Here is a 27780-nt window from a genome sequence, read left to right as displayed (position 1 = left end):
CGGAGGCCGCGGCCAAGGAGAAGCTGTTGAAGCAGGAAAGCGAGTCTGAGGAGGATGAGGAGACGTCCACCGAGCATGGTGACTCCACAGAGGCGCACGACTCGCAAGATCAGGATGTGTCGATGCGCGAGAACTAAGCTACGGAAACAGTCAAATTTTAATCTGTGCCAAAAAGTCGAATATTGCTCACACACAAACACACACACACACACCCCACACACACACATTTACTATATATAAATAATTGTAATTGTAATTGTAAACTATAAATATAATTTACTTAACACGTAACACGATTGTAACGCTGTTTGTCACCCCCTAGGCGTGTGTATTTAATTTGTAATTTATTTTGTATGCTTAAGCGATTTCAAATGTAAATGTTGCCATTAGAAATGCATTTATGTAAATGTTTAATGGGAGCCACTACGTAAATGTAATTTGAAACTTTCGAAAATTTCATGTGATAATGTATACGAAGGATAAAGGATAAAGAGAGCGGAAGAGAGTTAATGCCCGGCGGCAAAACCCAATTACAAATTGCAAAAAATTGATTTTACTACTTGAACTATGAACTATAAACTATATAAATGTAGATCTAAGCTATGCTACCCTGTAAATTGAACATATTTATTGAGTGTTTGTACAAAAAAACAAAACAAAAACAAAGCAAAAAATTAAATAAGGCAAAAAAGAGAGTACCAGGCGCCGCCGTTACACATTTTAAATTCAACAAATTCAAAAGAAAAGAAAACATAAAAAATACAAATAAAAATTCTATGAAAATTCACAAGCGTCGCACTTTGGGGGGCAGCTCCACCACGCCCTGTGAGGTGATCAAAAACTCAGCAAAATCATTGGGCGTCTCGGGGGAGTACAAAATCTCCAGCTTGCGCACTGTCAGCAGCTGATCCTGGACCATGTGCTGCTTGGGCACGCGCGTAATGCTCATGCGAGTGCGACCCAGATGCGACCATTGCAGGCCCAGGCTGGGCGCATCATCCGAGCTGCCATTGCACTTGCTGGACACCTGATTGACGCACACCACGGCGCAGTTGTACTTGTCCGCGTAGCTTATCAAAGCATTGGCCAGGCGGCGCATTAGCTTGGCGCGCTCGAGGTAGTCCGTGAAGAGACGAAAAATGGCACCCACCGAGTCGATGACGATCAGGCCAATGCTGTGCTGTCGCAGCAGTCGCGGCAGGTGATTGACAACACAATTCATAAGCGTGTCCTAAAAGGGGATTGGAATGGAATAAATAAAGGTCTTGGACTGCCTTTTCCCACTCACAATTTCGCGCTGATGCTCCACGAAAACGTTGCCCATTAGATTGAGTGACTCCTGGGGATAGCGCGCCTCCATAGCGTTGCTCATCTCACGCAGACGTCGCGCCGGAAAGACATCCTCTGTGCATATGTAAGCCACGCCCTTGCCCAGGCCGCCCAGCTGCAGCGGCAGCTGCACACAGAGAGCCAGCTGCAGCAGCAGTTGTGTCTTGCCCACGCCGGCAGCGCCACAGATTTCGGTTATGCCCCGCGTGACCACACCGCCGCCCGTGCAGCGATCCAAGGCAGGGCAGCCAAAGGACACGCGTGACCATCTGACATTGGCCAGCGGCTTGAACAGGGAATCAGCTGTGGGAGGGAGAATAAGTAAGTTAAATTTGAGGCGCAATCTTGAGTATGGAGAGGCCTACCTGTCAGCGGTGTCTCTGCCAGCCACTTGGCTGCCGCATCCTTCAGCACACGCACATCGTCCGGCGTGCACTTACGCACCAGCGTGTACACCGATGTGACGCGAGTGTCCAAAAACTTGACCCTGGGCGTCGTCAGCACTTCCTCTGGTGTGAGCACATTGACTAAAGGTGGGAATTGCATTAAAAGCGCATTAGAAGACACTTCAAACTAAGTTGTGGGTAACCCTTTGCCCCATTCTTACGGCTCTCAGCAATGTCTCTAATTCGCTTAGGTAATTGTTCCAAAAAGTTTGTCATCGCTGCGGCGGCCGGATCGAGTGTGTTGGCATGCCTGGAGCTGCTTTGCGTGCAGCCCGACACGGCAGGTGTCGCGTTTCAACACCTTGCGGAATTATTCCCAAGGCAGCGAGCAATTTATTGATCAAGCAAAACCTAAAACCGACGAAGGCAGGGAAGGGCCTTGCAGACAACCGGCATTCAGCGTGCAATCAGCTGTCGTTGCAAGTAGGCCACAAACAACGGCATAAGTAAGCCGCAAAACGCTTAATTATGCTCTAAATTGAAACTTAAGTTGACTAAACACCACAAATCACTTGCATAATTGTTTGTTTTCCAATCATTCATTTAATTGCGTACATTTTTTGCACAAACATCAGAAGAGAAAAACACACAAGAACGATCGATAGTTTGACGGCGATAGTTGGGGTCACGATCGTCGCCACTGCTGCTGCTGGTGTTGCGCCTCCTCCTGTCCATGAAATTTAGATGTTTGGCTGCTGTTTCTGTTGTTGTTGCGGTTGGAGTTGGGTTTTGAACTTAACAAACTAAATAGGTGGCTCTACTTCTTGGGTGTGGGCTTGGAGAGCTCCTCCAGAGCCCGAATCTCGGCCTGGGCGTTGCGCTGCTTCTCCTCGGCCAACTTGGCATCGCGAACCACCTTCTGCTGTGCCTCGATCTCACGGACCTTCTCCTCCTTCTTGGACAGGCGGCTCTGGTGGGCTGCACCGTAGGCAATGCCCACAAGCAGCAGGGACCATCTGCCGAGCTTGATCAGCGGCGAGACACGGACTGGAGGCTGAGACATGGCTAGTAGTTATGTAATGGTCCGACCGAAAACTGCAAGAAAAAGGAAGACATTAGTTATGTACACTGTTTTGCAGGTTTCTCCGAATTGATGTTTCAATCAGCGTTTCACTTGCGGTTGTTTTTTATGCAAATATTCTATTAAATAAGCGCAATTACCACAAATCGATGCGATTGCAACACAGTAGCAAAATATAACCTTAAAACAGCTGTCAGATTGGCAACTACGCTATCGATAGTTCTATCGGTAGCTGGGCAGAGTTGCCGCAAAGTTTTGGTTTTTCCAAATATAAATACAGAAATTATTTAATTAAATATTATTACGGGTATCTAGCGAAAGTACGACTTGATTGAATGTATCAGTTTAATTGTTTATAGGCTGACACCTTTTTCGTTGCCTACATATGTTATCTTAATTGCAACACTGAAACATACCTTGGCATCGCAATGTGAATGTCAAAAAGGCAGAACACTCAAAAACCTGGAAAAAAAGTGTTGTTTTATTGAAAACATGGCAAATTGCAGCTAAAACAGCAGGTGTGCACACAAAGTAAACGATTGTGTAATTAATAGCCTGGCTGCAGTGCATAGAAATTAAGTTTAGACTCGAAATTGACGCGTGTTAAGGGCAAACAAGAAAAAAAATTCCAACACAGACCTTGGAGTGGTAGCATACACATACACAACTGGCCAACACACATACGCGCACACACGCACATTGTGATAAACGGGGCCCAGTCGAAAACGTCATATATTTCCCCCGCCCGCTCGCTAGCTGCTTTAAGCCAAATTAGCAGACTTTCAAGGCAGGAAGTCCGCTCAGAGGATCCACCACCATCACGACGACAGCTGCAAAATGGTAAATGTGCCGCCACTGCTGTGCAGCACGCCGCCACCGATCGATTTTGGCGAGGACGACGACGACTCGGGCCTGCAGTCAACGATCAATTTGGATGACGACGACGACGACTTTGGCTTAGTCACCAGCAGCCGCTCAGCGCTTACAAAAGGTAATTTCAAAGCTGCCAACTGGGCTTGTGATTTCGTTTCTAATTTGTATGCCGCCTCACCTGCAGAAACCCATACAGAAGCCCAGCCCGTGTACAGCGAGAGGCCGCCTGAACTGGAGCTGATTGGCAAACCAAATGCAGAGGAAATAAAACAAAATGTGGAGGCTTTCAATTACCAAGTGAAACAGTCGCCGTCGCTTGATGACTATCAGGAGACGCCACCGCCGCTAGAGGAGGAGCTGCAGGAAGAAGAGGAGGAGGAAGAGGAGGAGATTGCGAATATAAATGACAATGTGCCGTCCCTGAAGCTGGACAGCCTGAGTCTGTACTCCACGGAAAGTGTCTCCGCAGCGTCCACGCTGTCGCCTGTGGCAGTTGCCGACGAGGAAATGCCAGCCCCAACCAAAGCACCAGCAGCAGCAGCAGCAGCAGCACCACCACCTGTACTCAGCCATCAAGTCACGCTGGAGGATGTGTCCGATGACAGCGACGAGGAGTGCTCGCCAAAGAAACCCAAAGAATTATTTATACGCGAGGGAGCTGAAGATTTCTTTGCCATTGAAGTGCTGGCAACGCCCACAGAAACAGCCTTTTCCTTCCCTTCCGACGCCTCCATGGATAAGCCAGCGGTTGAGCCGGTTTCCGTTCAGTTTGCTGCGAGCTTTGAGCAGGCGACGGCACAGTCTGTGGAGCAGCAGCAGCAGGAGGAGCACCAGCAGTGTCCTGCAGCTACTGAAGAGGATGAATTCGATGACTTTGGCGACTTTGCGGACTTCTCTGCTGTGCCCGAGCCTGCAGTGGAGGTTACGCCAGCTCCAGTTTCCCTGACGGTTGCTCCTCCCACGCCTGCTGCAAAGGATTCCCCGGCGCCTGCTGCCGATGATGGCTTTGATGACTTTCAAGAATTTGCCACGCCACCTGCAGAGACTGCTGACGATGATGACGATGACTTTGGAGACTTCTCAGAGCCGCTAACAGCAGCCATGGCCACAGTTGCAGCTGTTCCCCCGCCACCGCAGCCTGCAGCAGCTCCCCTCAGCATCGATGAGCGCATCAAGCCCGTGCTAGAGCTAATGTTTCCCCTGTCGCAGACGAGCAGCGCTGCAACTGAAGCCAAACGGCGACCGCTGGCGCAGTGTCAAAGCTTTAACTTTGGTGCCATCGAGCAGGCCCAAGCGCTGGACTATCAGTGGACCAGCTCGGAGATGCGGCACTCCCTCGTGCGTGCGCTGGGCATCGATTCGAGGAATATAGTAGGACAAAGCACAGGGATTGGCTTTCGACCCATGCTAATGTTTATTTTTGTGTTTTTCTTGCAGCTTTTCGGCGACAAGTGGAACGCTTCCATGCCGCGTTTTGCTGCCAATTTGAGTTTTGATCCGCTGAAGCCGCTCAAACCGCTGGAGCCGAGCAGTCAGCAGTTGTCCTCAGTGGGTAAGTGACTCAAGATAGTAACTAGTTTAAGTACAGATTAAAATTCCACTTAGTTAAAACGCAAATTAACCGCCACACAAGTTTTTTGATCCAACTGTCGAATCGCTCGCTAATTTTGCTTTAAGTTCTTCTGCCGCTTTTACGGATTGGCTTGCCTAAACTTTTCGTTTCGTTTTGTTCCTCCACACACACACCCTCCCTCCCCCCCTCTACACTTGACATTTCTGTTCAAACTGAAAATGATGAAAATGATTTCGACTCGATGATAAAAATTGCATCCCAGAGACACATGTACAGACCTTAAAATTGGAAGAACTACTTGACCCACAACCAAAGTTGCAGCTGGCTGATAAAATAAATCTTGTTACCTCTAACTTCCACACCCATAAAAAACAACAACAATGCAATGCGACAAATGACACTCAAAATGCTGCCGCTGCTGCTGCTGTAAACCCCCAAATGGCTCTCAAACCGATGCTGATGGAACGCGTTAACCCAACTAATCAAATGCACCATTCTACTTCATTAAACACTTGCAATAATAATGCAACAATAAACACTAATCACGATGCCTTCTTGCTGGATTTTAGTAAGTTTTCGTTTTGTCGTTTTGGGCGTGTGTTCGTTCCGTGTGCGTTGTGTGTGTGTTGTAGTTGTTTTTTGGTTTCTTTGCTCCCACCATTTTGTTACCCCGTTGGCACCCCCAAAAATCAAAGCAAAAACATTTGAAATTAGCTGCCCGAAATTAGCACAAGTTATTCGAAAACATTTTCTCACTTTATTTTAAGCTAGAATTTGGGCATGGTGGAATTACACTCTTTGGTGAATAAGTTAGCGAAGATCGCCACCTTGTTGGTAATTTCACCATGCATGTTATGGCATAATTATGGCTGATCCTCCTCTTTGCTGACAGTACTGCAACTCTCTTTCGCTCTCTCTCTCTCTCTCTCTCTCTTTGCGCATAAATTTTTGCCTAAACTAAATCACTTTTTTCTCCTTCTTAGGACTGGAAGCAACCGCCGCAGCCGCACCACAAACGAGCCAAGCTGAAGCGCGGTCTGGCGCGTCTAATGGGGAAAACTGTGTCCCTGCCAGCAGCAGCAGCGGCAGCGAAATCTCCTCCAGCTTTAAGCAGAACCACAACCCTAGCGCAGAGCTTAATAGCGACTGCCTTGAGTCCACAGCAGCGGCATCAGCAGCAGCTGCTGCTGCAGCAACAGCGACGCTATCGACTGCTCTATCAGCAAACGGCTATGGCCACAACCTCAACGGCAGTGAGCAGCTGCATCAGCAGCAGCAGCACCAGCAGCAGCCAGCACACCAGCAACAGTTTGATTTGAGAGCGCCAACTCCACCGCCAGTGGCAGCTCCAACACCAGCAGAGGATCTTAGACCCACGGCCAGCACACCAACTGGCTTTGCCATGCCACTGAAGGAGACACACATCTACACACCCTCGAAATCGGACACGGCTGTGGCGAGGACCACAACGCTGGCGCCCATTGATTTTGACTATGAGATTGCGGCGACGGGCATCATCATTGATGAGACGGTGGTCAAGAAGGAGTATCGCGATGTGGAGTACAAGCCGCCGCCATTTGGCCTGGACTCGCCCAGCCGCTTGGCCAGCAGCAATGGCACCAGCAGCTTTGAGCTGCCCACCACGACGCCCGCAGTGGCGGAGGACGATGATTTCAGTGACTTTCAGTCGATGCCAGCGAAAACGCAGGCGGCGCTGCAGCCGCCACGGAATGGCACGCCCACATTTGGCGAGCAAATGATACTCTGTCCGGCCATACTGCTGCCACAGGCCATACCGCTGGCCAAGACGGCCATTGAGTGGGGCGACAATTCGCTGTCCAGCATCAATGCCGAGGAAATGGCACGCATTGAGGATTTGTTTTCGGCACAGTCCAAGCCGCCGACGATAAGTGCAACGGTGGCCAAGCAGCCGCCACAACAGCAGCAGCAGCAGCAACAGGAGGATGATGAATGGTCGGACTTTGTGTCGGTGCCAGTGGGACAGCAGCAGCAGCAGCAGCCACAGCAACAGACATTTAGCAATAACAACAATGTCAACAGCTTGAAGAAGCCGCCTACAGGCCCCAGCTCTGCCCCAAAGGACGATGACTGGTCGGACTTTGTCAGCAGCACGCCGCTGCCGTCGCGACCCTCCGCGCCACAATTCAACTCCGGCGCCTGGCAGAGCGCCAACTTCTACAACAATCCTTTGAGTCTCTACCAGCATCAGAAGCAGACGCATGCACACAGCAACTTGGTGCCCAGCAGCAGCAAGAGCAAGAGCAACACCAACACCAACACAAACCACAATAACAACAACAACAACAACAACAACAATGTGCCAGCGACACCGCAGCAAATACACATCATGCACGACTTCTCCACGGCGCCCTCGACAACAGCGGGCGGAGCAGGAGTGGGTGCCACCTATCAGCAGCATCATCAGCGGCAGCAATTCCAGATCGGCAATGCCAAGGTGGCGCCACGCATATCCCTCATACCCGACTTGAGCTTCGTGGCGCCTGCGCTGCCCACCAACGCGGGCGCCTTTATGGGCTCGCTGCCCAAGCCCAGTTTTGGTGGCAAGAAATGACAAATGCTGCGCGGAGGCAGACATCATGTGAATCCTCAAAAGAAACAGCAGCAGCAGCAGCCGCCACGTCCACTGGCAGGAGAGGCCAGCATACTCACGTAGAGTGCTGATCCCTGGGGCCCGCGGTGGAGTTGAGTCAGTATTATGAATCCGTCTGATAATTACTTATAGAACGTCGTAACCAGTTTGTGGTAGAAGTTTAGAAGCAGCTGAAAGAAACTGTGTTTAATGTTGTCGTTGAAGTTATTGTTGTTGTTTGTTGTTGTTGTTGAAGTTGTTGCTAGAACTCCCCCCAGAAAACCCCAGAAAATGCAGCAAGAACTCCAGCTCAAAATTTAAACCACAGAATAAATTAGAGTGTAAAAAACTAGAGAGATTTTACAGGCCAGAAACCCCAGAGACAGGGACTTAAAATCATTCCAGAGCAAACAACTCTTCCCTTTGTGACTGCCCAAGGTCCCAGCCCTAACCAAGAGAATACTCCAAGAAGTACGAAGAAAAGTAAACCCCAAAAAAAACCAACCCGCCTGATGCGAACTTTTCTACCAATAAACAAATATACATAAATAATATCGTGTACTTAAGTGAGGAAAAAACTAAACAACCTAAAACCTAAACGAGTAAACCTTAGGCTTAGGCTAGCGATGTAATAAAGTTAGTAGATATATTAGCTAGGCAACTGGCAGTCATTCCCAGAGATGTGTGTCTACTCCCCCCCTGATGATCTCCAGTAGATGCAGCGCCAGCGCCCAAAAATCCGCTCCAGTTTTTTTGATGATTATTATTTTTGCGTGTTGTTAAAGTGTTTTTTTATTCATTTTTATTTATTTTACTTTATGTTGCGCTTTTTTTAAGTTGATAGTGTGTGTGTGTGTGAAAATTATAAACAATTATTAACTAGAACTAAGTGTTTTGAATGTAAACTTTAAACTTAAGTGTATGTAAAATATTCTCTCGATTTTCGCGTGTGGTTTTTATTTTGCTAAGTCAATAAAAATTAGAGCTAAAAACGTTTAATTACAATGATACGATGCTGCTTTTTGTTTTTAAATAAAGAGAATGAATTAAATCTATTTAATAATGTATTTACTGTGTATAATTAAAAACGATATGCGCTGATTACAGAGAAATAAAACTTACAATTTATGTGAAGAGAAGAGAAAACAATTATTGGAGAAGCTTCTGTCATTTTGTAGGTAGGTGAGGGGCAGGATACATAATGTGTGTGTGGTGTGTGTTTGAAACCTGCTTAAGTGTGTGTGTGTGTGGGTCTAAAGAGAGAGTTTTTAAAGCACTAGCTGTACCAGCAGTCCGTTACTCTCCTGAAAGTTGCTTGTGTACCGCATGGTTGTGTGAGGCTAAGGGCGTGCATGGGGGCGTGGGCGTGGGCGAGGCTGTGTAGCACTATGGCAGTAAATAGTACATAATAATAGGTTTCGAAATTACACATGTATCTAATATAAATATCTATATATAAATAGCATACGCGTTACACCCTTCCAGCAGCACTCTCTCTCTCGGAAACTTGCGTCTAAATGTTCAACAGTTAATCATTTCGTTATACTTAAACTCTAGCTAGATGAATGCCTTAATGTTTAAGCGCATTTTCAATTAGTTATTATCATCATCATCGTCGTCTCCTGTCTGGTCTCGTTTCTCTCTGTTTTTAGCCTGGCTGCCACGTAACATAATGTTATGAAAAACGCTAACAAATCCAGAAAATTATTATATGTATGCTATCATGTGTGTGGTGTGTGTGGGTGTGTGGTGTCGCCTATCCTTTATGATATTTTGAACTAACAGTTTTTCATACTTTTCCTCAAAATAAAAACTAAATTCGGGGGAGCGCCGCGCCCAGTCCGCTGCGGTTGGCGGTTCGTTTCGAGGCTTTGAACAGTCTTTGAATGGAAGTTGGTTTTTGCTTTTCGGTTGTGGATCTGTTTTCTATACATAGATATAAAAGCTAAGAATTAAGCACACAAAAACCATTTAGCTGAACTGTTTCCGAACCGTTGACCGCTGACCGTTCTGGCTAGGGCTTCTCCATGGACTCCCTGCCTCAGAAGGCCAGCCAAGGGTGATGCAGCAGCGACTCCTTGGATCGATCGCCATAGTCGTAGGTCAGCTCCTCCCCGGGCGTAATATCATCCTTGGCCAGCAGTACCAAATGAGGACGCTGCTTGATAACGACCACTTTGGTCATCAGATTGCCGGCACGCGAATGATTGATGAGGCGTCCCAGCTTGCCCGTGTCCACGGTGGCATCGATGCAGTACTGCTGGTTCTTGTGCTTGAAGTAGTACATGTAGCAGCCGGCATTCTCGTCCAGCGCGTAGCGTCGCTCGCGATCGGTGGCATCGCTGATCGAGATCAGATCGCCCACATACTCCACGACGAACTCGTTGCGCTTGAAGTGACGCACGGCGACAACGCCGCGACCCTTGCCCATGAAGTTGCGCACCTGCAGACCCTCGGAGCGCTCCTCGAGCACCGCCTGCTCGAGATTGCGCAGCCATTCCTCCTTGACGGCTGTCTTGGTCTTGCGCACGCTTCGCCGCACCGGAAAGAAGTCTGTCATCTCGCGATTGCCATTCGTGGCGGCCAGGGGCAGTGGTCCGGGTTGAGTCTTCGAGCCTGTCTTCGACTTGCCTTTGCTTAGGGCAGCCCTTGGCTTGGCTGGCGCTGGTTTGAGCATTGTTTTCGCATGATTGTTGCTTTTGTTGCTATTGGCTATGGGTACTTTGTTCAGGTTCTCCAGCTCTTCGGCTGCCTTCAGTAAGGCGTGGACATCGTCCTCATCCTCATCGCCCTCATCCTCCTGATCCACATCATCGTCATCATCGATTATGACGACAATATCCTCGTTCGTTGGCGGTGTGCCTGGCTGTGGCTGTGTCTGTGGCTGGTGGTGGTAAGGCGCTTGTGGCTTTGGCTGATTCAGTCTTCGTCGCGACTTGCAGGCGGCAACCGCCGCTGTCGTTGTCGGCAGCTTGCGTGGCGACTTTCTCGGCGACAACAGATCGCCCTTCATCATAATGCCGGAAGTTTTGCGTGCTCCAGGTACTATCATGCCGCCGCTCCCTTCGCGGGGCAATGTCTTGATCGGCGAGGGGCAGAGTATGCGATGGGGTGTGGCAGGCTTGCGGCGACGCGTAGCCGCAGCTGCTGGCGATTCGGCGGCCATGCTCAGGCTGCAGGCAACGCCACTGTCGCAGGAACTACTATCATGTTGGTCCAATTCGAAGGCGTTAAGATGCGGCTGAAGCTGTGGCTGAGGCTGGACAACTGCGGGCATCTCGGCTTGCTCGGCGCCTCCTCCATTGAGTGTCACAATCTGATTGAAGCGGCAGCCATTCAGCACGGAAGGTGGCGATGAGAAGACGGCGCTGGCCAGCTCAAAACTTTTGTTGATCTTAATGCTAGAGGCTTTGGTGGGCGTGCGATCAATGTCCAGTGTCAGCACCGGTTCCTGCAGGAAGATATTGTCTGTGGTGGCACTGGCACCGCCGCTGCTGCTGCTGCTGCTATGCGACGAGCTGTGGCTATCCCGCAGCGCCGAGCGATGTGTCTGGAAGTCGGCCGTCAGCACGGGCCCGGGCCCGGGACTCGTTTCGCGCAGCTGAAATGTGTCTTCCTGCTCGAGCTCCCGCTCATGCTGATAGGAAGGTGAATCGGAAGATGCCGTCGAATGGCCATCGTACAGCAGATCGCCCACAACACGCTCAAGCTCCTCATCCCCCAGCTCATCGGAGAGGGCAAGCTCTGTGGATATTGTCTGCTCTTCAATTGGCTCCTCATGTGGTGTACACTTGGCGGCAGCATTTGCTTTGAAAAAGTTCTCGATGGTGCTTGTTTGGGAGCGTGTGGCCAGCGGCACGCCTACAGAAACAAGAGACCGAAACAAATCGTTGAAGCTAACCTCAAAAAATGCCACCAGATGGCGGCAGCAACAACAAAACTCACCGATTGTTCGATCTGTTAACGCCTTTGTTGGCTTGTTGCCTTTGTTGTTCGCCTCCTCCAATGTCAACACATCGGAGGAAATTTTGAGATTTTCACTGGCCTTCATCAGGCGGCAGTCTTTCCGCTTGGGGCTGGCAAAATATTGATCATCGAGCAGATGATTGCCGCCCGCAACGGCCACAGCGGCGGCAGTGTCCATGGTTAGAGCTCCGTCTGTGGCAACAGCTGCCGCTGCAGAGCCACCACCAGTGTCTTTGGTGGGGCGCGCTCTCCTGCGCACCATTATCATCTATAAGCGTGGGGCTCGGTGGCGACAGTGGTGGTGCGGGGCGCGTGATCGCAGCCACGAAGATGTAGACGAAGAGGTGCGTTCGTTGGCGCGTTTTTCCGTATGACGACGACGACGACTGCTGGACACGAGCGATGTGATGGATTGCCAGCAGCGAAGCGCTCACGCACACACACTTGCACAGAGACGACTGCAATTAGCCAAGAAGCATCCGAGACACAAACGGAAACAGAAACATGGAAAGAGACAAAAACGAGGGGGGACATTAAAACATTTGCACTTCATAATCGTATGCAGAAGGTATGTGTATGGATGTACATAGATATGTACATGGTTATGTACGTATGTATGTATGTTTGCAGTTTTTCTTTCACACCCCGCGCGCGTACAGTTTTGCTCCACACAAAATATATCGCCTTTTGTTGTTGTTGCTTTGTTGCTGTGTGTGCACGAAACGAGGAAAAGAGGAAGACAACGGAGAAGAGTGGAGCACTGGCACAGAGTGAAAGAATAGAAAAAAAAACCCCTGCTGTGGGTGTTGTGTGATCGTTTACCTATCTGAAAAGGCTGTCGTCATACGCAGCAGCGCATTCTATGTGGTTTAAGTTCTCTTATAAGCATTGCAATTGATTGCACTGCACTTAATTATGTTATTAGTTGCACTTTTCCGCAAACTTTTTTTTGGTTGTTCTTTCTTTTGCTTTGCGTCTGTAACAGGACTGCTAATTTAGCTTATCGATAGGCGCGTAATTAGTGCAGCCATCGATAGCGGAATAATTGGCGCGCAAATAAATTACACATATTGTTTGAATTTATGTTTACAAAATTGGTTCATTTAATCTATCTTGGCAAATAAACGGTTTAAATATTTATAAAAATAGCTAATGGTTATTTATAGTTAAATCGTCGCTACAATTTGTAGTGAATTCCATTAAGCGTGCTCAGCTCTTCTTCTTCTTCATCTGCCCATCCGTTTTGGGCATTTTCGCGTTTGACGGGGTGCGGTAACATTGTTTGTGTTGCAAAGCAAAGCAAAGTAAACAAAAATTAGGCGATTCGCAAGGCGCGCGTGAAATGAATTTGTGCGTTAAAAAAAACCCATTTTTTAAGTGTTGACGATGATGAAACCCACAGAAAATATCATAGAAAGTGGCTAAATCGTAGCGTTCATCGACTGTTGATAAATGTGTGTGCGAACTAGGCGCGCAAACCGCTGAAAATACGCTAACAAACGGCATCGGGCAAGCAGTGCGAAAACGCGAGAAAAAAAATTGGGCGCCTTTTGTGAGAAGATTGTGTGTCTTCACAATTTCCGCTTCTTCTTCAGTGAATTTATTAACTTAACTTATAATTGGTGCAATTAAATATTACTACATAAATAAACATGCCGATTTGCAATCGGGAAGGCTTCGACCTGAATCAGAAGGAGGGCAAAAACGATACATTAAACGATAACGACTGGGTCTTCTGCTGCTACATCAGCAATCACATTTTCCTCGACTATGAGTAAGTACACCTCCCATTGACCCATGCTCCAGGTTCAGGTCCTTTAGGAGCATCATTGCAAAGCGACGCCTGGGAACGGAACGCATGCAACCGACCGATATACGAACAGCGCACACACACACACAGGCATTCATAATGTGCGAAGTGTGTGTGTGTCGTCTGGTCCTGGTCCTGCGGGGCACAAACAACGCTGTCGGTGGCGGGCGTAAAGCGCGCGAACCAATTCTCAGCTGCCGCCTGCTCCCAGCTGCTTTTTGCACAAAGTTGCCACCCCACACGAAAAATAGGCGCGCATTTAACACTTAATTTGAAATCGAAATATCTCGAGCTGCCCAATACTGATATAAATATTTTTTTTACAAACAGAAACTACTTTCGCACCTGATGGCCATCAATTCGACGGTGTGGCAATGTGAAGCAACCGGCCGCGACTGTCTTACGTACGAAGAGGCGCAGAAAAGCGAACGCGCTGCCCTCAAGAAAATGGAACAATTCAAACAGAGCCTTCGCGCGCCCCTGCTGCTCGTGGTGGAACATGCACGCCAGTCGGCGGCGAAGACACTCAATCGGATGGTGGCCAAATTCCAACGCCTCCTATGTGGTGGTGGCCATACAGCCAGGCAAGGGTAAGCCGCTGCCCAGCAATGACATCTACGAGGACACGGACGCGCTGCAGTATCGCCTACGTGCAGCCGAGGGCGATGACAGCACAGAGATCATCGTGCAGATGCGACGACAGCGTCTCGAGTTCAATATGCACCACCGCCGCCACCACCACCTCCGCCACATCACTGCAACTGTCCGCCTGGCCCCCCCGGTCCTCCTGGCGCCCCAGGAGCGCCTGGCCCTGCCGTCCCGCCGGGTGCACAAGGCCCACAAGGCGAAAAGGGTGATCAAGGTGAAAAAGGACAGAAAGGGCACTATGGCATGCCCGGCCCTCCAGACGCCCCATCCACATCCTCATCCGGCGCAACACAAGAAAACCACAACCACAACAAGAGTGATGATCATCATCATCATCATTATCCACCATCCCATTGGCCACATTATCCCCCCAGTGGAGGACATAAAGGACAACCCACCGTACGGTCATCCACACGGTCCGTCACATGGAGGTGGGCACCATAAACATCCACAAGGTCCGTCACATGGAGGCCACAATGGGGATGATCACCACCATCACAACCACGGAGATGGCGAACATAATCATAACCACCCACAATCACCATCGCACCCGCACCCGATGCCTGATCCAAACAATCCGCAGCATGGAGAACCAGATAACGATGGTGATCATCATCATCATCAGAGCAATCCTGACGCTCCCGACCACAGAGACAACGAGAGTGAAGAAATGCCTGAGGAACTACCTCAAGTTTTATACGAAATTGCACCAAACAATGTTGAAATGGAGAGAGATGAAGAGGTGATTGTGTAGCCTATGATAGAGGTCGAAAGCTGGAATGAAGAAAGCCAGTCCACAGAGTCTGATCCTGCGGAAGAGCGAAGCAGCAAACGACCAATTATCTTAGCTATAGGAACGCCACGAAACCCATTTCAGCTGTACGCATATGAACACTACAACTCATGAGCGTGCAGAACATACGACGGCTACCAAAATAAAAATATAAAGAAATATTGAATTTTCTTTGGGTATTGGTATGGGATACCTCTGCCGCCTGCAGTCGATGCAGACCTAGCTGTTCATGCTGGTACTCAAAAACGCTTCTTTCTCCGATCTGCAAAGTAAAAAAGTTCATTTGAATTTGCCTCGGACAAGATGTGCCAGATACATAAAAGATACACCGAAATTTAAACCATTGTTACCGTAAAGAATTGTTGGAGGACTCTTATGAATTTCGCTAATCAAAGTCAATTCCTAAGCATGTTTATTTTTGGATACCTATATAGACAGCAAGTATTCAAATATTATGACAGATACGACAGGTTGCTCCCTTTGTGATCGTTACTATTTTTAGAACACGGAAGGTGGAGCGAATAAACATAATTTTGAAGATGAAATATGATGAAGTGCGACAAATGTTCGTGCTTTAAATAATGCGTTCACACGATAATATTTAGTGAACATCGTCTGGTTTGTGCTCAGAGACTATAAGAGCTAGAGTTCAACAAGCTAACAAGTTTAAAAATTGTAGTTAAATGGTAAAGGATTTATTTCTGTACATAAATTGGGGGAATATAATACAGGGCGGTCATGTTAATGATCATTATACTGATTAGGCTAAAGGTGTTTGTTTATATTGAACTAGTTATTAAAAGATCCAAATCATTTTCATCCATAATGAGCTGTTGGGTCTGCTGTGGCATATGGCTTTTGATCTATCCACTTGGTGAGGTCGACTTGTTGAATATTTGTGCACGGCATAATAGGATTCCTGAGCAAATGATAACATTAATGAGTGACCTGGGGACACTTTCTGCATTTCTACTTACGATCCGGAAACCGTCCTGAATGCTTCAGGCTGCATTGAAGTAATGTGATTTCCATTATCGCACAGCAAACGAGCCATACTTGCCTTACGAAGCTCGAACAGTTGATCTGAAAATAATTATTTGTTTTAATTTCATGCTGGGAAAACTATTTTAGAGATTTTTAAAGTACCAGGTGTGAAGCCGGTGATTTTATCGCCGTTTTCGAAGAAAAATCGATCACCCACGCGAGTTCGGTAAAATTGTTCGGTGAGGATGCAGAGAAATGTGGGACCAGCCAAAGCTCCAGAAACATGTGCCTCCAATGAGCCACCCACCGTCAGGTCAACGTCCTCGTGGCTATGGTAAAGCGACTTGAGTTTTTCAATTATGGGAACGCTGATCAAATCGGAGTAGTCCTCCCACGAGTGAGCGCGTCTCAACCCACAGAAATCTCTCATATCGTTGTATGAGGCAAGACCATGATCACGATTGCGTTGTATGTCCAATGATCTCAGGTCGGAGCCAAAAGGCATGTTTCGGCGGAACAGGAAATGCTTGATCTATTTTAAAGAATTTGAGTTACTTCACTGACTTGTTCGTTGGTCAAATGCGTACGTACCTGTCTATCAAAGTTAATATCCGTCAACTCTTCGGGCTGCGTGGCATGGCCTCTCGTAAGAGAGTCAAAATTGTCACCGACTTCAAGGATGCCGGGACGATTGAACCAATCGCTCAGGGTTAGTGAGCCGAGAACTGTTCGCATCTCCGACAAAAGGCTGGAAGCATAATTATACTATCATTGTTAACCAACAAATGCATAAAGTTTTACTTACTCTAATCTGCCTTCAATCTGCGAATGGAAGTATCTAAAGGCGGCAGTTGCGTGCTCGTTGAGAACTGAGGGATCAATATTTGAATCAAAATCATTGACATAGCTGCCACCCGGGGCCTTGTAGATCAGGCGATTCTTTAACATGTTCTCGGCACCCAGGAAAATCGGCAACCACTCATAGAAGCTTATCTGCTGGTACTGGGCTATATTGATTTTGCGGGACTCCTGGAAAAGTGTGCGGTCATCATAGTGGGGATTAAGTGCTGCCAAAGCATCGGCAATTCTATTGTGTTCGCGCAGAAGAACTGTTTGCAGGATCGCCAGGCCGGGATTCTGATTGACACGCACATCGCCGGACCTGTAGCACACCTCGCTGGAATCAACTGCATCACAGTCGCCGGTAACGTTGCGGGATAGTGGTAGCCACTTGCCGCCGTTGCGCTCCTCCACAATCATGCGACCCCCTTGGAACTCTCGAATGTCGCTGTTCTGCTGTATTGAGTTGCCGTAGACTAGCGATAGATCCAGATATGATGTGACCACGGTCAGTTGCTCTGCAGGTCCGCCCGCGTACTGGCAGCTGGAGTCGCGATCTGTGAGGGTTCGCACAAAGTTAAGGCACTCAGTGCCCACCTGGGAGTATGCCGGATCGTGTGGGGGCACGATGATGGCAAAGCAAGTCTTATGTGCTGTGTCCAGGCCAATGAGCCGGCCATCATCTGTGCAGCAGCGAGTCGGATGTTTCTCTGCGGGGGAAAAGAGTCAATCAGAAATATGGACTAGCTTCCAGTCATGAGCAACCGACTTACTTGACTGAGTGCCACCTGCCTGCATGCTCATGTCGTGCGTGATTATTTGACCCCACTGCATGTTGTGGAGCGTAAATTCCGGATCTGGTACGTCCTGCTCCCCGAAAGCCACCAAAGAGACTAGGCGAGCGCTGGGAAGTTCCTCTCCAGTAACCGAACGAGTCGGTGCTGATATGCCGTCAGCGTATTTGGGTGTCAGCAGGCGACCATACCTAGAGAGAAAATGTGAGGGCCTGAAGAGAATCGGCGTGAGTCGAGGACTTACCTAGTGTTTGCAACTCCTAGTCCAGGTTGCTCCAAATGGTTGCAGGATCCATCCAAAGTGCGATATGCTGTTTTCTCACACACGGCGGGGGCTTGAGCGCAAGCCACTCGACCCGGAGTTGGAAAACTGTAGCCATAGGGAGTAATGGGGGAGCCAACTGGCGGTCCAAATGGTGTTTGCGGCGCTGGTGAGGTAGCTCCTGCTGCACTCGGGGGTAGTCCATTTCTGTAAACAAAATATTATACATTCTCGAGAGTTGCAAAAATGCAGACCCTACTGCAACTTACCCAACTATGTAGGGAGCTGAACCCTGAAGATAGCTGAATCCATGGAAATCAGGATAGGACGGCTGGTTGTGCACAATATGGTAGCCCGTAGACACTTTGAGCCCCAGTGTGTTGCAGCAGAATCCCAAGAGGGTCAGAATCAGTACTTCTCGTGCACTGTTCATCTGAAATGAGAGCAACGATATTTCAGAATATCAATCTGGATGGTAGGCCTTTATCTTTCTTCTATCTGCGCTTTTCTGTGGTATATTGACTTGGGTTCGACACGGCGAGCTACCAAGATTCCATAAAAACATACATATGTACATATGCACATGGGTATATGGGTCTTGATAGTGCAGCTGGTGCCGACGAGGTGATTGGAGTCTAGCAGCAACATTGTGGACACATTCATGTTAACCGGCCACTCGCAGCAAGTGAACTATAAGTGGAACGCTTTGCATTTTTTTGCCGCGCATTGCCAACCAGTTGTGTGGAACCTTTGCATTGAGCTTAGCGATCGATCTGGGCTCCTACTCCTGTGGCCAGGTACGGTCGCAGCAGGTTTCGTCACAATTTTGGTGCGCATTCATTATTATTTATTGCGACATTTTAGTACTCGCACGAGCACAAGCATGTTCATTGCGGAGGCTGTACCTGAAAGTCTGCGCCGTTGCTTGTATTTACCCAAGAGCCGCTCCAAGCACAATGGAATCAATTCAGATTCGTGCTCAGACTGCAAGCGTGAAAAGTCTCATAATTGTTTTTATGGTAACTGCATATTTGACCAATTTGCAAGCTACTTATGTAAACAGACTGAATTGACAGTAATAGTTGGCTTTACATAATGAATTTGTCTGCGCACAGCCTCTGCCTCTGCCTCCGCCTCCGGCCCCGAATTCGTTCTGCCGACCTCCCAGCCCCTACGGCCTCGTGCACCACGATCCACAACCTTTTGTAGAAAAGGCCAGCTGCATGCAAATGCGCAGATATCGGATGCCGTGGCAGAAACAAAGGCAAACCCTGTCAATGTTTTAATTGCATGCTGCACAGAACAATGGACCAGCCAGCACCAGTGTGATCGGACCAACTCTAATTCAAATTCGTGCCAGCTCGCAATGATTCGACTTCTTGCAGTCTCGACTCCTCCCGTCTCCCGTCTTAGTCTATGTGTCTATGTTTCATGTCGCCGTTCCAGGAAACTGACAAGCGCTGCGCCAGTTGTTAATATGTTTTTCTGAACTAGGTCACGGAATGATTGAAAGTGCTGATTGACCGGCTTGACTTTAGTTTCTAACTCAACTCTAATGGTATCCGCATGTAGACAATACAAATCAAAGTACATACTTGCATTTGAAATGCAACTCGATGCGGACACGCCAAGGCTCACTCCAGCTGTTGGTCACGGCCGGCCGTAAAAATACATATATACACACACACATACATGTTGGAGGCTGTATAAATACATACATATGCATGTATGTATGTAAGTGCAAAACAATCTCAAGAATGATTTGCAAATGTAAATATTCTATTTTGCAATCACTAAATTCCATTTATCAGTCATGTGAACAGTCTGTAATACATACATATGTATGTATATTCACACACCAAATGATATATACTTATGTATGTACATAACTATTTACTTACATATGTATGCAGCATATAACATATAAACGCAAGTTAAAGCTACTTAGCTCCTTGTGCCAAAATGGTCTGTAACTGGGATCCCAAGTCTAGCCCAATGCGTTTTTCATTTTGGCCACAACAACAAACGAATTGGGAAAATTCGAGCAAATTTTTTACAACTTTAACGACTTCTAATTAAAAACGAATTCATATCTTCCAGATCTTTTTGGTGATCATTAAAGTGTAAAATAGTGCATGAGACGCGGGAAGAAATGGGCACCGAAATGATTGATTTATTGGCAGACACTGGTTGAGTTTACCTGCTGCCATATAGAGCAGTAAAGATTTAGGCATCAACGCGGTACAGTACAACATTGTTGCAGTCTTATTACAGGCATTGAAAACTATGCAAGTACGTGGTGCGCACACAAATCGAAAACATTCCGATTTGTCTGACCGATAGAGTAACAAGCACTAATTGAAATGGCCATTTTAAATGAAAGTGTCCCAAGCGTCAGGCACCCTAAAGAAGCAGCTGTCACTGCTCTGGTATTTCATGTTGCCTCAACCTGTGGTAATCACCGCGCAACTTCTGAAACCTGCGCGTTAATTACAAAATATTGCTACGTTTTGAGCTTAAAATCAAATTTATGCAACGTAGTGACAGCTTTTTCTCAAAACGATGTCAATATGCAATTTCATAGCCAAAAGTCTCATGTCGATGGCGCAAGATATTGAAGCTGGTGCTCCGAACTACATAGGTAAGTACATATGTATGTATGTATGTCATGTGTGTATGCATGTACTCGAGAGTCACATGATCAAAACCACACCGATGCCCACGCTTGTGATGCTGGTTGGGCGGAGGGGAGGCAATAGGCAGATCATTTGCCGCCAGCAGTTCCCCCATGGCCGAAGTCAAGCAATTTTTCATTGCAAATTTGGAAGCTATTTGGATATTTTCACACATGCCATATTTGCTTTTCCGCCGCCTAAACAGTCTTAAGTGTAGATGAGCCGCACTAATTGATTCTTTACTGTTGTGCCGAATTTGTTGAACCAGTTTGTTGAATGCAACCAAGAGACATTTCTGTTCGCAACTATTTTGGCGTTGTAGATTAATGGATCTCATTCAGCGCAACATATAATGTTCGTGCGTCCATATTCATTAATATTTCGCTTTTTTGGCCACTACAAATCGTTCACATAATCTAAATATCATATAATTTATAAACAAAAACGACACAGGAATATTTGAACCCGTTAACATTTGTTTGAAATACGCAACTACACGTTTTTGAAGGATATCCTTTTTCTATGACCTTTTTAGTTGTAACCTTATTTTGCAAGTAATAAAATAAAAGGAATTCATGAAAACTAACTAATCTTATGCAGAATTTATTCATCAATTGGATAAAATTAAAGTTTTGGGGTTGAGAATCTCAACTAGCTAGTAATATTAAAGAGAACATTAGAATCGAATAAAATGATTTAAGATTGACGGTATATTTCGAAACTGAGAAGGTATTTCGGTTTATTTTTGACGGTCGTGCGGTATATTTTATCGATACATCCGCGGTCACATTGATAAGAGCCGCAAGTTACATTTAATGGAAAATTTACATTAATTTTACACAAATACAATCTCAAACCCCAATAAATCCTGTGATCACTTGCAGTGCAAATCGATCTAGCTTTTCGTGCAAAGTTAATTCAAGTGGCAAAGCGATCACACTGCACTTTGGGGTGTTGCGTATTTCTAACCACCTGTTACTTATCTTCGACAACGCGTTTATCAGCCGTTCTACTGAGAGCAAGCAACTGCTTTGGTGATCTAATTTGAATATTAATATCCAAGAAAATGGGAAGCCAATACGAAGGATACAAGTCGCCACTGAGTACAAGGTACGCCAGCCGGGAAATGCAATTTCTGTTCAGCGACCAATACAAGTTCTCGACATGGCGGAAGCTCTGGGTATGGCTGGCCAAGGCTGAGAGCTCGCTGGGTCTGGAGATAAGTGAGGCGCAGATTAGCGAAATGGAGAAGGAAATACATAACATCGATTTTGATGCGGTTGCTGAGGAGGAGCGGCTCACCAGGCATGACGTTATGGCGCACGTCCACATCTTCGCCAAGCAGTGTCCCACGGCCGCCCCTGTCATCCATTTGGGGGCTACCTCGTGCTTTGTGGGCGACAACACGGACCTCATTGTTCTGCGAGATGCTCTCCAGTTGCTGCTGCCGCGCATAGCATCTGTGGTGTCGAGGTTGAAGCAATTTGCTGAAACCTACAAGGACCAACCTACGCTGGGCTTCACACATCTGCAGCCAGCGCAGCTAACCACTGTGGGCAAGCGCGCTTGCCTTTGGATTCAGGACTTGCTAATGGATGAACGAGCGCTGTCTCGGTGTGAGCAGGATCTTCGATTTCGTGGAGTGAAGGGTACCACCGGCACCCAGGCCTCCTTTCTTCAATTATTCAATGGCGACGGGAAGAAAGTGAAACAGCTGGATCAACTGGTTACCGAGCTGGCCGGCTTTCAAAAAGCGTATGCAGTCACGGGCCAAACCTACACGAGAAAGGTAGACGTGGAAATTGTGGCTGCTCTCTCCAGTCTTGGTACTAGCATCCACAAAATGTGTTCTGATCTGCGTATACTGGCTTCGCGAAAGGAGCTGGAGGAGCCATTCGAAAGCACTCAAATTGGTTCCTCTGCCATGCCCTACAAGCGGAACCCCATGCGTTCGGAACGCTGCTGTGCATTGGCTCGCCACCTCATAACCCTGTTCAGCAACGCGGCCAACACACACGCAACGCAATGGCTGGAGCGCACTCTGGACGATTCGGCCAACAGGAGAATTACCTTGTCCGAGGCATTTTTGTCCGCGGATGCCGCTCTTCTGACGCTGCTTAATATATCTCAGGGTCTGGTGGTGTATCCCAAGGTAATTGAACGACACATTTCCCAGGAGTTGCCCTTCATGTCAGCGGAAAACATAATAATGGCCATGGTTAAGGCTGGCGGCGATCGCCAGATTTGCCATGAGAAGATTCGTGTCCTCTCGCAGGAAGCCGGAGCCCAAGTAAAGCAGCACGGAAAAGATAACGATTTGGTGGATCGTGTACGCAAGGATCCTTACTTTGCTCCTATCCTTAATCAGCTCGACAACATACTGGATGCTCGGACATTCACTGGACGGGCTAGCGATCAGGTAGATGAGTTCATTGCGGATGAGGTTGAACCTGTGCTGGCCCGCTACGCTAACGCCTTGAAGGTTGTTCAAGATGTCAAACTAAATATCTAACGCACTGTTTGTTGTCCTAATACAAAACTCGAAGTTTGAATTACAAATATAAATGTGTTGATTAATGTGAGAAAATTCAAAAACAAATTAATGAGTACTGAGCATAGAAAATTATTGACTATTGCAACCAATGCAATGTCGTCGCCTGAGCTTATCGCTGAATTCTAGGGTCGAGATCTCTGGCAGCTAGACCCCCAACGTGTTTTTTATATTTCTTCTTGCCTCTGCGCCTGCTGGCAGCTCATTTACAATTAGAAACCGCAAAAATAAAAACTCGGCACCCGTGTGCCGAGGTGGCGTTCTTGATCCAAGGCAAAGGTAAAGATTGTAATTTTTGCCTTTGCCTTTCGCCACTCAGACTGACATATCACGACTGCAGCGTTCCACGGACCAGAATCGGTACTCTTTACTTTTCATTATATTGTATGTATGTACATATGTTTTTGTGCACATGCAATATAAAGGCCCCTACATATGTACATATTTTAAATGTATTTGACTGATATTTATGTAGCTTAAACTAGTAATACGAGCAATTGAAACATTTACTCAACATCCGGAAAGCCGTGTGAGCTGCTCACTTAGTCTAGAATTATTAGACAGTTATTAAATCAAGTTTCTAAATGTAATTTTAATTTAGCTAAAACAGAGAACGCATAATCAGGTTTTCCTGCATCTTTTGCAAAAACTTGCATTTGGCATTTCGCCTCGAAACCCTTATAGACGGGTAGTCTCTCAGTTTATGGAATAATATTTGGTTTGGTATTTTTACTTCATTTACGTTTTTACGATCTTCAGTTACGACCAGCTTGGGCGGAATCCGATGGCTTTCCATTTTTCCTTTGCTTTGAATAATAACCATCAAAAAGTGAATTGTAAAAGTGTGAGCTGCTCTGTACATGCATTTGTGGTAAGACCAACGCACACAGTTCACTTCACTTCAATTGTTTCGTACAATTACATTAGAGGTAATTATGATTGTCTGTCTTCGCGCAATTGCGGCGTCCGGTTAACACGACGGCAGTGACAATGCCAACCAGAGCACAGCCAACACGCAGAAGGGGGAATGAGAGAGATGCACAAACCGAACGAGTATGTATAACGGAAGTATGCGAAAAAAATGATCACATGAGCACGCGAGACAAGAAAGACGTTGGCGAATTCTTCAATGGTAGGATGCGGAATGATTTGGCAATTTCGGGCTAGTTTTATGGAATTTATTGTTAATTCCCTTTTGCAATTCCCTTTTCCAGTGCATCCCCTTGATAATTATCAATCAACTGATCGCCTTTTCAGGGCGATTTGTGCAAGGAAAACTCGATATGAAATGTGTGATTGGCTCAAGTTGCATTAAAACGTATTTAGCAGATCGTGTGGCGCCACGATCGCCTCATGTTTCAGCCGCCACGAACGGTTTCCGTCTAAGTGAAGCTGTAATCGAGACCAATTATGGACGGATAATGTTGTTACGGCTAGCCGCTACCGGCAATAGCCAGTTGACCGTTTTGCAGACTTTGCTTTGGCCAAGCCAACGAGCATGTGGGGTATAATGAAGACCTTGACTTTGACACTGAATGGACGCTAAACAGCACTGGAAGCGAAGCTCCCAAACAGGTTGGACTCGAGTCGTCACATTCGCTTTCTTCAGCTTGCATTTAGTTCGGTTCGTGTTTGGAGTTCGCTAACTGCAGATCGGCGTAAATAAAGAGATTTTCCTCGATCCGTAGTTGTCTTCGATTAGCAAATAGTATTACAAAAATCGGATATACAAATGTATGTTTGTATATGCGTATCGATTGTAATAATTGATTCAATCCTGGAAAGATTCCTTAACATTCCAAAAATTATGGAGAACCGAGGTAAGACATTGATGAATGTGATAAAAGACAGTAGCCACCAAATACATTCCACACACGTTTAACTTAATTAATGATGCAATTATTTTATTAGTTTTTTTATTCATTAATTGGTTGCGCTCGCGGCGTGGTTCTTGAACACCCGCACCTGGCACGAGCAGAGCTCACGCGCCAGGCTGTCTGGTCTGTTTGGCTTGAGCGGTGCTATGCAATTTCTTGCAACGCCTTCGATTTGTAAACCAATCCTATACCATGTGCTATCGGTGCTACGGCTACCATTACCCAGTTCGTTTGTACGCCCACTTCTCTTGATGTGAAATTGCTAGCTAACACCCTGGCCAATGTGGCATGCCATTTCTCAAACTATTTTCAAGCATTTATGCGAGTATTTAGTCATTTTGCGCTTTCGCATTTTTCGACTGGTTCGCCATGAAATGTATCGCCTCTCACAATCTTCTCTCTACTTTCTCAACCAGATGTGGAAAGGCAATAAGACACCAGAAGTACATTAGTAATGATTTCCTTGGATCATAAATAACATTTTTATATACATTTTACGCGTACTATGCACATGCTAATGCATGGGATCAACCACGACAGACGGATCTGTCATCCACTTTGGCTTTAGTGCCTGAATATTATGTATTCAAACATGATTTACATACCTACTTGTACTCCAAAGACCGTTCGTGGCTTCCTTCTCTGGGCTTTTCAATTAAAAGCCAACACCAGAAATTAATTTTCAAGCCAAGTGAATGGCAAGTCGTCAAAGTTGTGGATAAGCGCATACATACATACATACATATGTAAGTATGTATGTATACACATTCAAATTGATGTATAAACTTTTACATTAATATTGGATCGGGTTTGCATAACAGGCTTAAGATTCCCAATGAGAGAGAAAGTAAAGCCCATGGGAAACCATGAATTTGTACAGACAAAAATGTTTCTCCATGTCACAATCAAACGAAACCTGGCTGAAAGAATAAAACATGGTCTGCCCGATGGTCGAAAATGTCGAATAAATCACTCGCATATGTCAGTGTCTCTGTGCACTTATTTGAACAATGCACTAACACTGAAGTCACCTCCGCAGACTCTGAATGATGGGCGTGACCAACGGACGGCATTGTTTGTACTTTTTGTTGTTTTTGTTTTGGAGGGGAACGAGAGCCGACAATGTGACTTTATTGGATTGAAAGGCTTTGCCGATAGCCCAGTAACGGAAACGTGAAGGTCACCCTGCTTGGAATATCAAAATAATAGTCTTAGTTAGGTTTAATAAAAAGATTTGTAACTTTCAACGCAATTGTTTGCCACCAGTGGCAATAGTTGCTTGCTGGTAGCGTTGGAGTGGATTTGCGAGCAACATTTGACCGTAATTTATATTTAAATGAGCCACGGCAAGCAAAGAAACCGGTCTCTGCGGTCTCATTGTGTGACTGTACAGCTTGATAATTAACTGATTTAAGGACAACAATTAACAAATCTCCGCAAAATACCTCCGGGCCAAATTCGTTGTAAAGAGATTGTTTTCACGCACTTAATGCGGACAATTAATTAAATAATAGTACGACTAGGTATGCACAATCATGGAGCATATTGACAGCACCGAGCAATAGAACCAAATAACCAGAAAACGCTTTTTTGGTTGGTTAAAATTAAACCCAAAAAAGAGCAGACAGTGAACGGCTAAGCAGGCCACTGGTCTAAATCACTAAAAGTCTATGAATGCCACTGACATTTTATATCCAATCCAAACTTTAATCGCAATTTGCTCTACTCGAACATTTTCAAATTTGTTTTCGAATTTTATCTTTTGACACTCGATTCTAGTCACACTCACCATGGGTTTTGTCTTTATCCTTTCAACGGCTGGTTTTTTGGAAGATTTGCAAGTTTAAGTTTCACTTGTGTTGCTGGCCACTTTATCTTTCGAGTACAAGCATATTCCTTCAGAGATATTTGAACACTGTTTTACAATTCACAAGCTTGGAGTGCGCAACCGCGAATTCCACGGTATGGTGAGCAGAGCAAACTGTTACAGATTATGTTGGTTTTCCTCAATTACTATTGGCTCGGCTCGGTTCGGCTCGGCTCGGATACAATTCACACATTAATTAGCAGCTGCCTCTCGTCACAGTTATATTTATGCACTTATGCACACACCTGCCCATCAGCAGGGGAGTCTGGCGGTAATCCGTTGGCTGGACGTTGACGATGCCTTCTGGGTTGTGAACCAGATCGGTTATTTGGTTGGTTAGTTGGTTCGTTGGTTAACTGTGGCAAGGCCCAAGGCGAACTAACTGCGCTGCTGATGGTTTTGGGCCTTTTATAACGAATCCGAATCCAAATCCACACCAACAGCAGCAGCAGCAGCAACAGCAGCGGCAGCAGCGTCGGCGCCAGCAGCTTCAGTGGCGGCGTCGGTGGCGCTTGCGTTCGCTTCAGCTTATTCACCGTTTGGGCCTGGACATAGTCGAGAGCGGGCACTGCGGCGGAGTGGAGCACCGGCTCACCTGTGGCTTCGAGTACGGGAACCAGTGTGTAAATCAAAAAGTTTACTTGCTTTTTGCCTCTGCTCCAGTTTGCACACACAACATACAATGTAGTGGGCCCCAGATCGCGGTATTGAAAATGCTGCCTTATGCTTTATGTAATTTATGTCGAACAGTTGTCGTTTTTGGCTAGGATTCGCATAGCGATGTCTTTCGCAGTGTGCTTGGCGCCATTGGCTGTTAGTAGGCACACAAACACACAGACAGGAGCGAGCACTCATGCGAG

General features: G+C 46.6%; 8 protein-coding genes across 8 annotated transcripts in view; 4 read left to right on the top strand and 4 right to left on the bottom strand.

The window, feature by feature from the left end:
- Positions 1 to 674, top strand: part of LOC117898207 (mucin-5AC) — a 44832-nt gene extending 44158 nt beyond the window's left edge. The window contains exon 6 of the mRNA XM_034807428.1: positions 41 to 674. Coding sequence (XP_034663319.1) covers positions 41 to 137 — 97 coding nt within the window. The 3' untranslated portion in view covers positions 138 to 674. The remainder of the gene's footprint in view (positions 1 to 40) is intronic.
- LOC117898204 (DNA repair protein XRCC3) lies at positions 353 to 2330 on the bottom strand. Its single transcript, XM_034807425.1, has 4 exons — positions 1937 to 2330; positions 1695 to 1856; positions 1289 to 1632; positions 353 to 1231 (listed from the first exon to the last, which is right to left on the bottom strand). Exons 1-4 carry the CDS (start codon positions 1989 to 1991, stop codon positions 785 to 787), a joined length of 1008 nt encoding a protein of 335 aa, XP_034663316.1. The 5' UTR covers positions 1992 to 2330; the 3' UTR covers positions 353 to 784.
- On the top strand, positions 423 to 23182 carry LOC117898203 (adenylosuccinate lyase). Its single transcript, XM_034807424.1, has 3 exons — positions 423 to 433; positions 1005 to 1011; positions 21638 to 23182. Exon 3 carries the CDS (start codon positions 21692 to 21694, stop codon positions 23135 to 23137), a length of 1446 nt encoding a protein of 481 aa, XP_034663315.1. The 5' UTR covers positions 423 to 433; positions 1005 to 1011; positions 21638 to 21691; the 3' UTR covers positions 23138 to 23182.
- Positions 2478 to 3087, bottom strand: LOC117898206 (ATP synthase subunit e, mitochondrial). Its single transcript, XM_034807427.1, has 2 exons — positions 2937 to 3087; positions 2478 to 2810 (listed from the first exon to the last, which is right to left on the bottom strand). Exon 2 carries the CDS (start codon positions 2776 to 2778, stop codon positions 2533 to 2535), a length of 246 nt encoding a protein of 81 aa, XP_034663318.1. The 5' UTR covers positions 2779 to 2810; positions 2937 to 3087; the 3' UTR covers positions 2478 to 2532.
- LOC117898199 (putative GPI-anchored protein pfl2) lies at positions 3183 to 8398 on the top strand. The gene is made up of 4 exons (XM_034807419.1): positions 3183 to 3787; positions 3854 to 5040; positions 5107 to 5221; positions 6226 to 8398. Exons 1-4 carry the CDS (start codon positions 3634 to 3636, stop codon positions 7833 to 7835), a joined length of 3066 nt encoding a protein of 1021 aa, XP_034663310.1. The 5' UTR covers positions 3183 to 3633; the 3' UTR covers positions 7836 to 8398.
- On the bottom strand, positions 8556 to 12814 carry LOC117898201 (histone-lysine N-methyltransferase PR-Set7). The gene is made up of 3 exons (XM_034807421.1): positions 12642 to 12814; positions 11799 to 12277; positions 8556 to 11714 (listed from the first exon to the last, which is right to left on the bottom strand). Exons 2-3 carry the CDS (start codon positions 12085 to 12087, stop codon positions 9895 to 9897), a joined length of 2109 nt encoding a protein of 702 aa, XP_034663312.1. The 5' UTR covers positions 12088 to 12277; positions 12642 to 12814; the 3' UTR covers positions 8556 to 9894.
- On the top strand, positions 13072 to 15199 carry LOC117898205 (developmental regulatory protein wetA-like). Its single transcript, XM_034807426.1, has 2 exons — positions 13072 to 13593; positions 13960 to 15199. The coding sequence occupies exon 2, from the start codon at positions 14129 to 14131 to the stop codon at positions 15029 to 15031; it is 903 nt and encodes a 300-aa protein (XP_034663317.1). The 5' UTR covers positions 13072 to 13593; positions 13960 to 14128; the 3' UTR covers positions 15032 to 15199.
- On the bottom strand, positions 15774 to 27300 carry LOC117898202 (peroxidase). Its single transcript, XM_034807423.1, has 9 exons — positions 26843 to 27300; positions 18220 to 18383; positions 17933 to 18157; positions 17668 to 17879; positions 16860 to 17604; positions 16646 to 16802; positions 16217 to 16586; positions 16048 to 16153; positions 15774 to 15989 (listed from the first exon to the last, which is right to left on the bottom strand). Exons 1-9 carry the CDS (start codon positions 26843 to 26845, stop codon positions 15887 to 15889), a joined length of 2085 nt encoding a protein of 694 aa, XP_034663314.1. The 5' UTR covers positions 26846 to 27300; the 3' UTR covers positions 15774 to 15886.
- Positions 27301 to 27780: the final 480 nt, after the last annotated feature.

Source organism: Drosophila subobscura, chromosome O (genome assembly GCF_008121235.1).
Source record: "Drosophila subobscura isolate 14011-0131.10 chromosome O, UCBerk_Dsub_1.0, whole genome shotgun sequence".
In the NCBI taxonomy this organism is placed as follows: domain Eukaryota; kingdom Metazoa; phylum Arthropoda; class Insecta; order Diptera; family Drosophilidae; genus Drosophila; species Drosophila subobscura.
The sequence above is the reverse complement of the archived record's forward strand: the minus strand, read 5'-3'. Positions and strand labels throughout refer to the sequence as shown.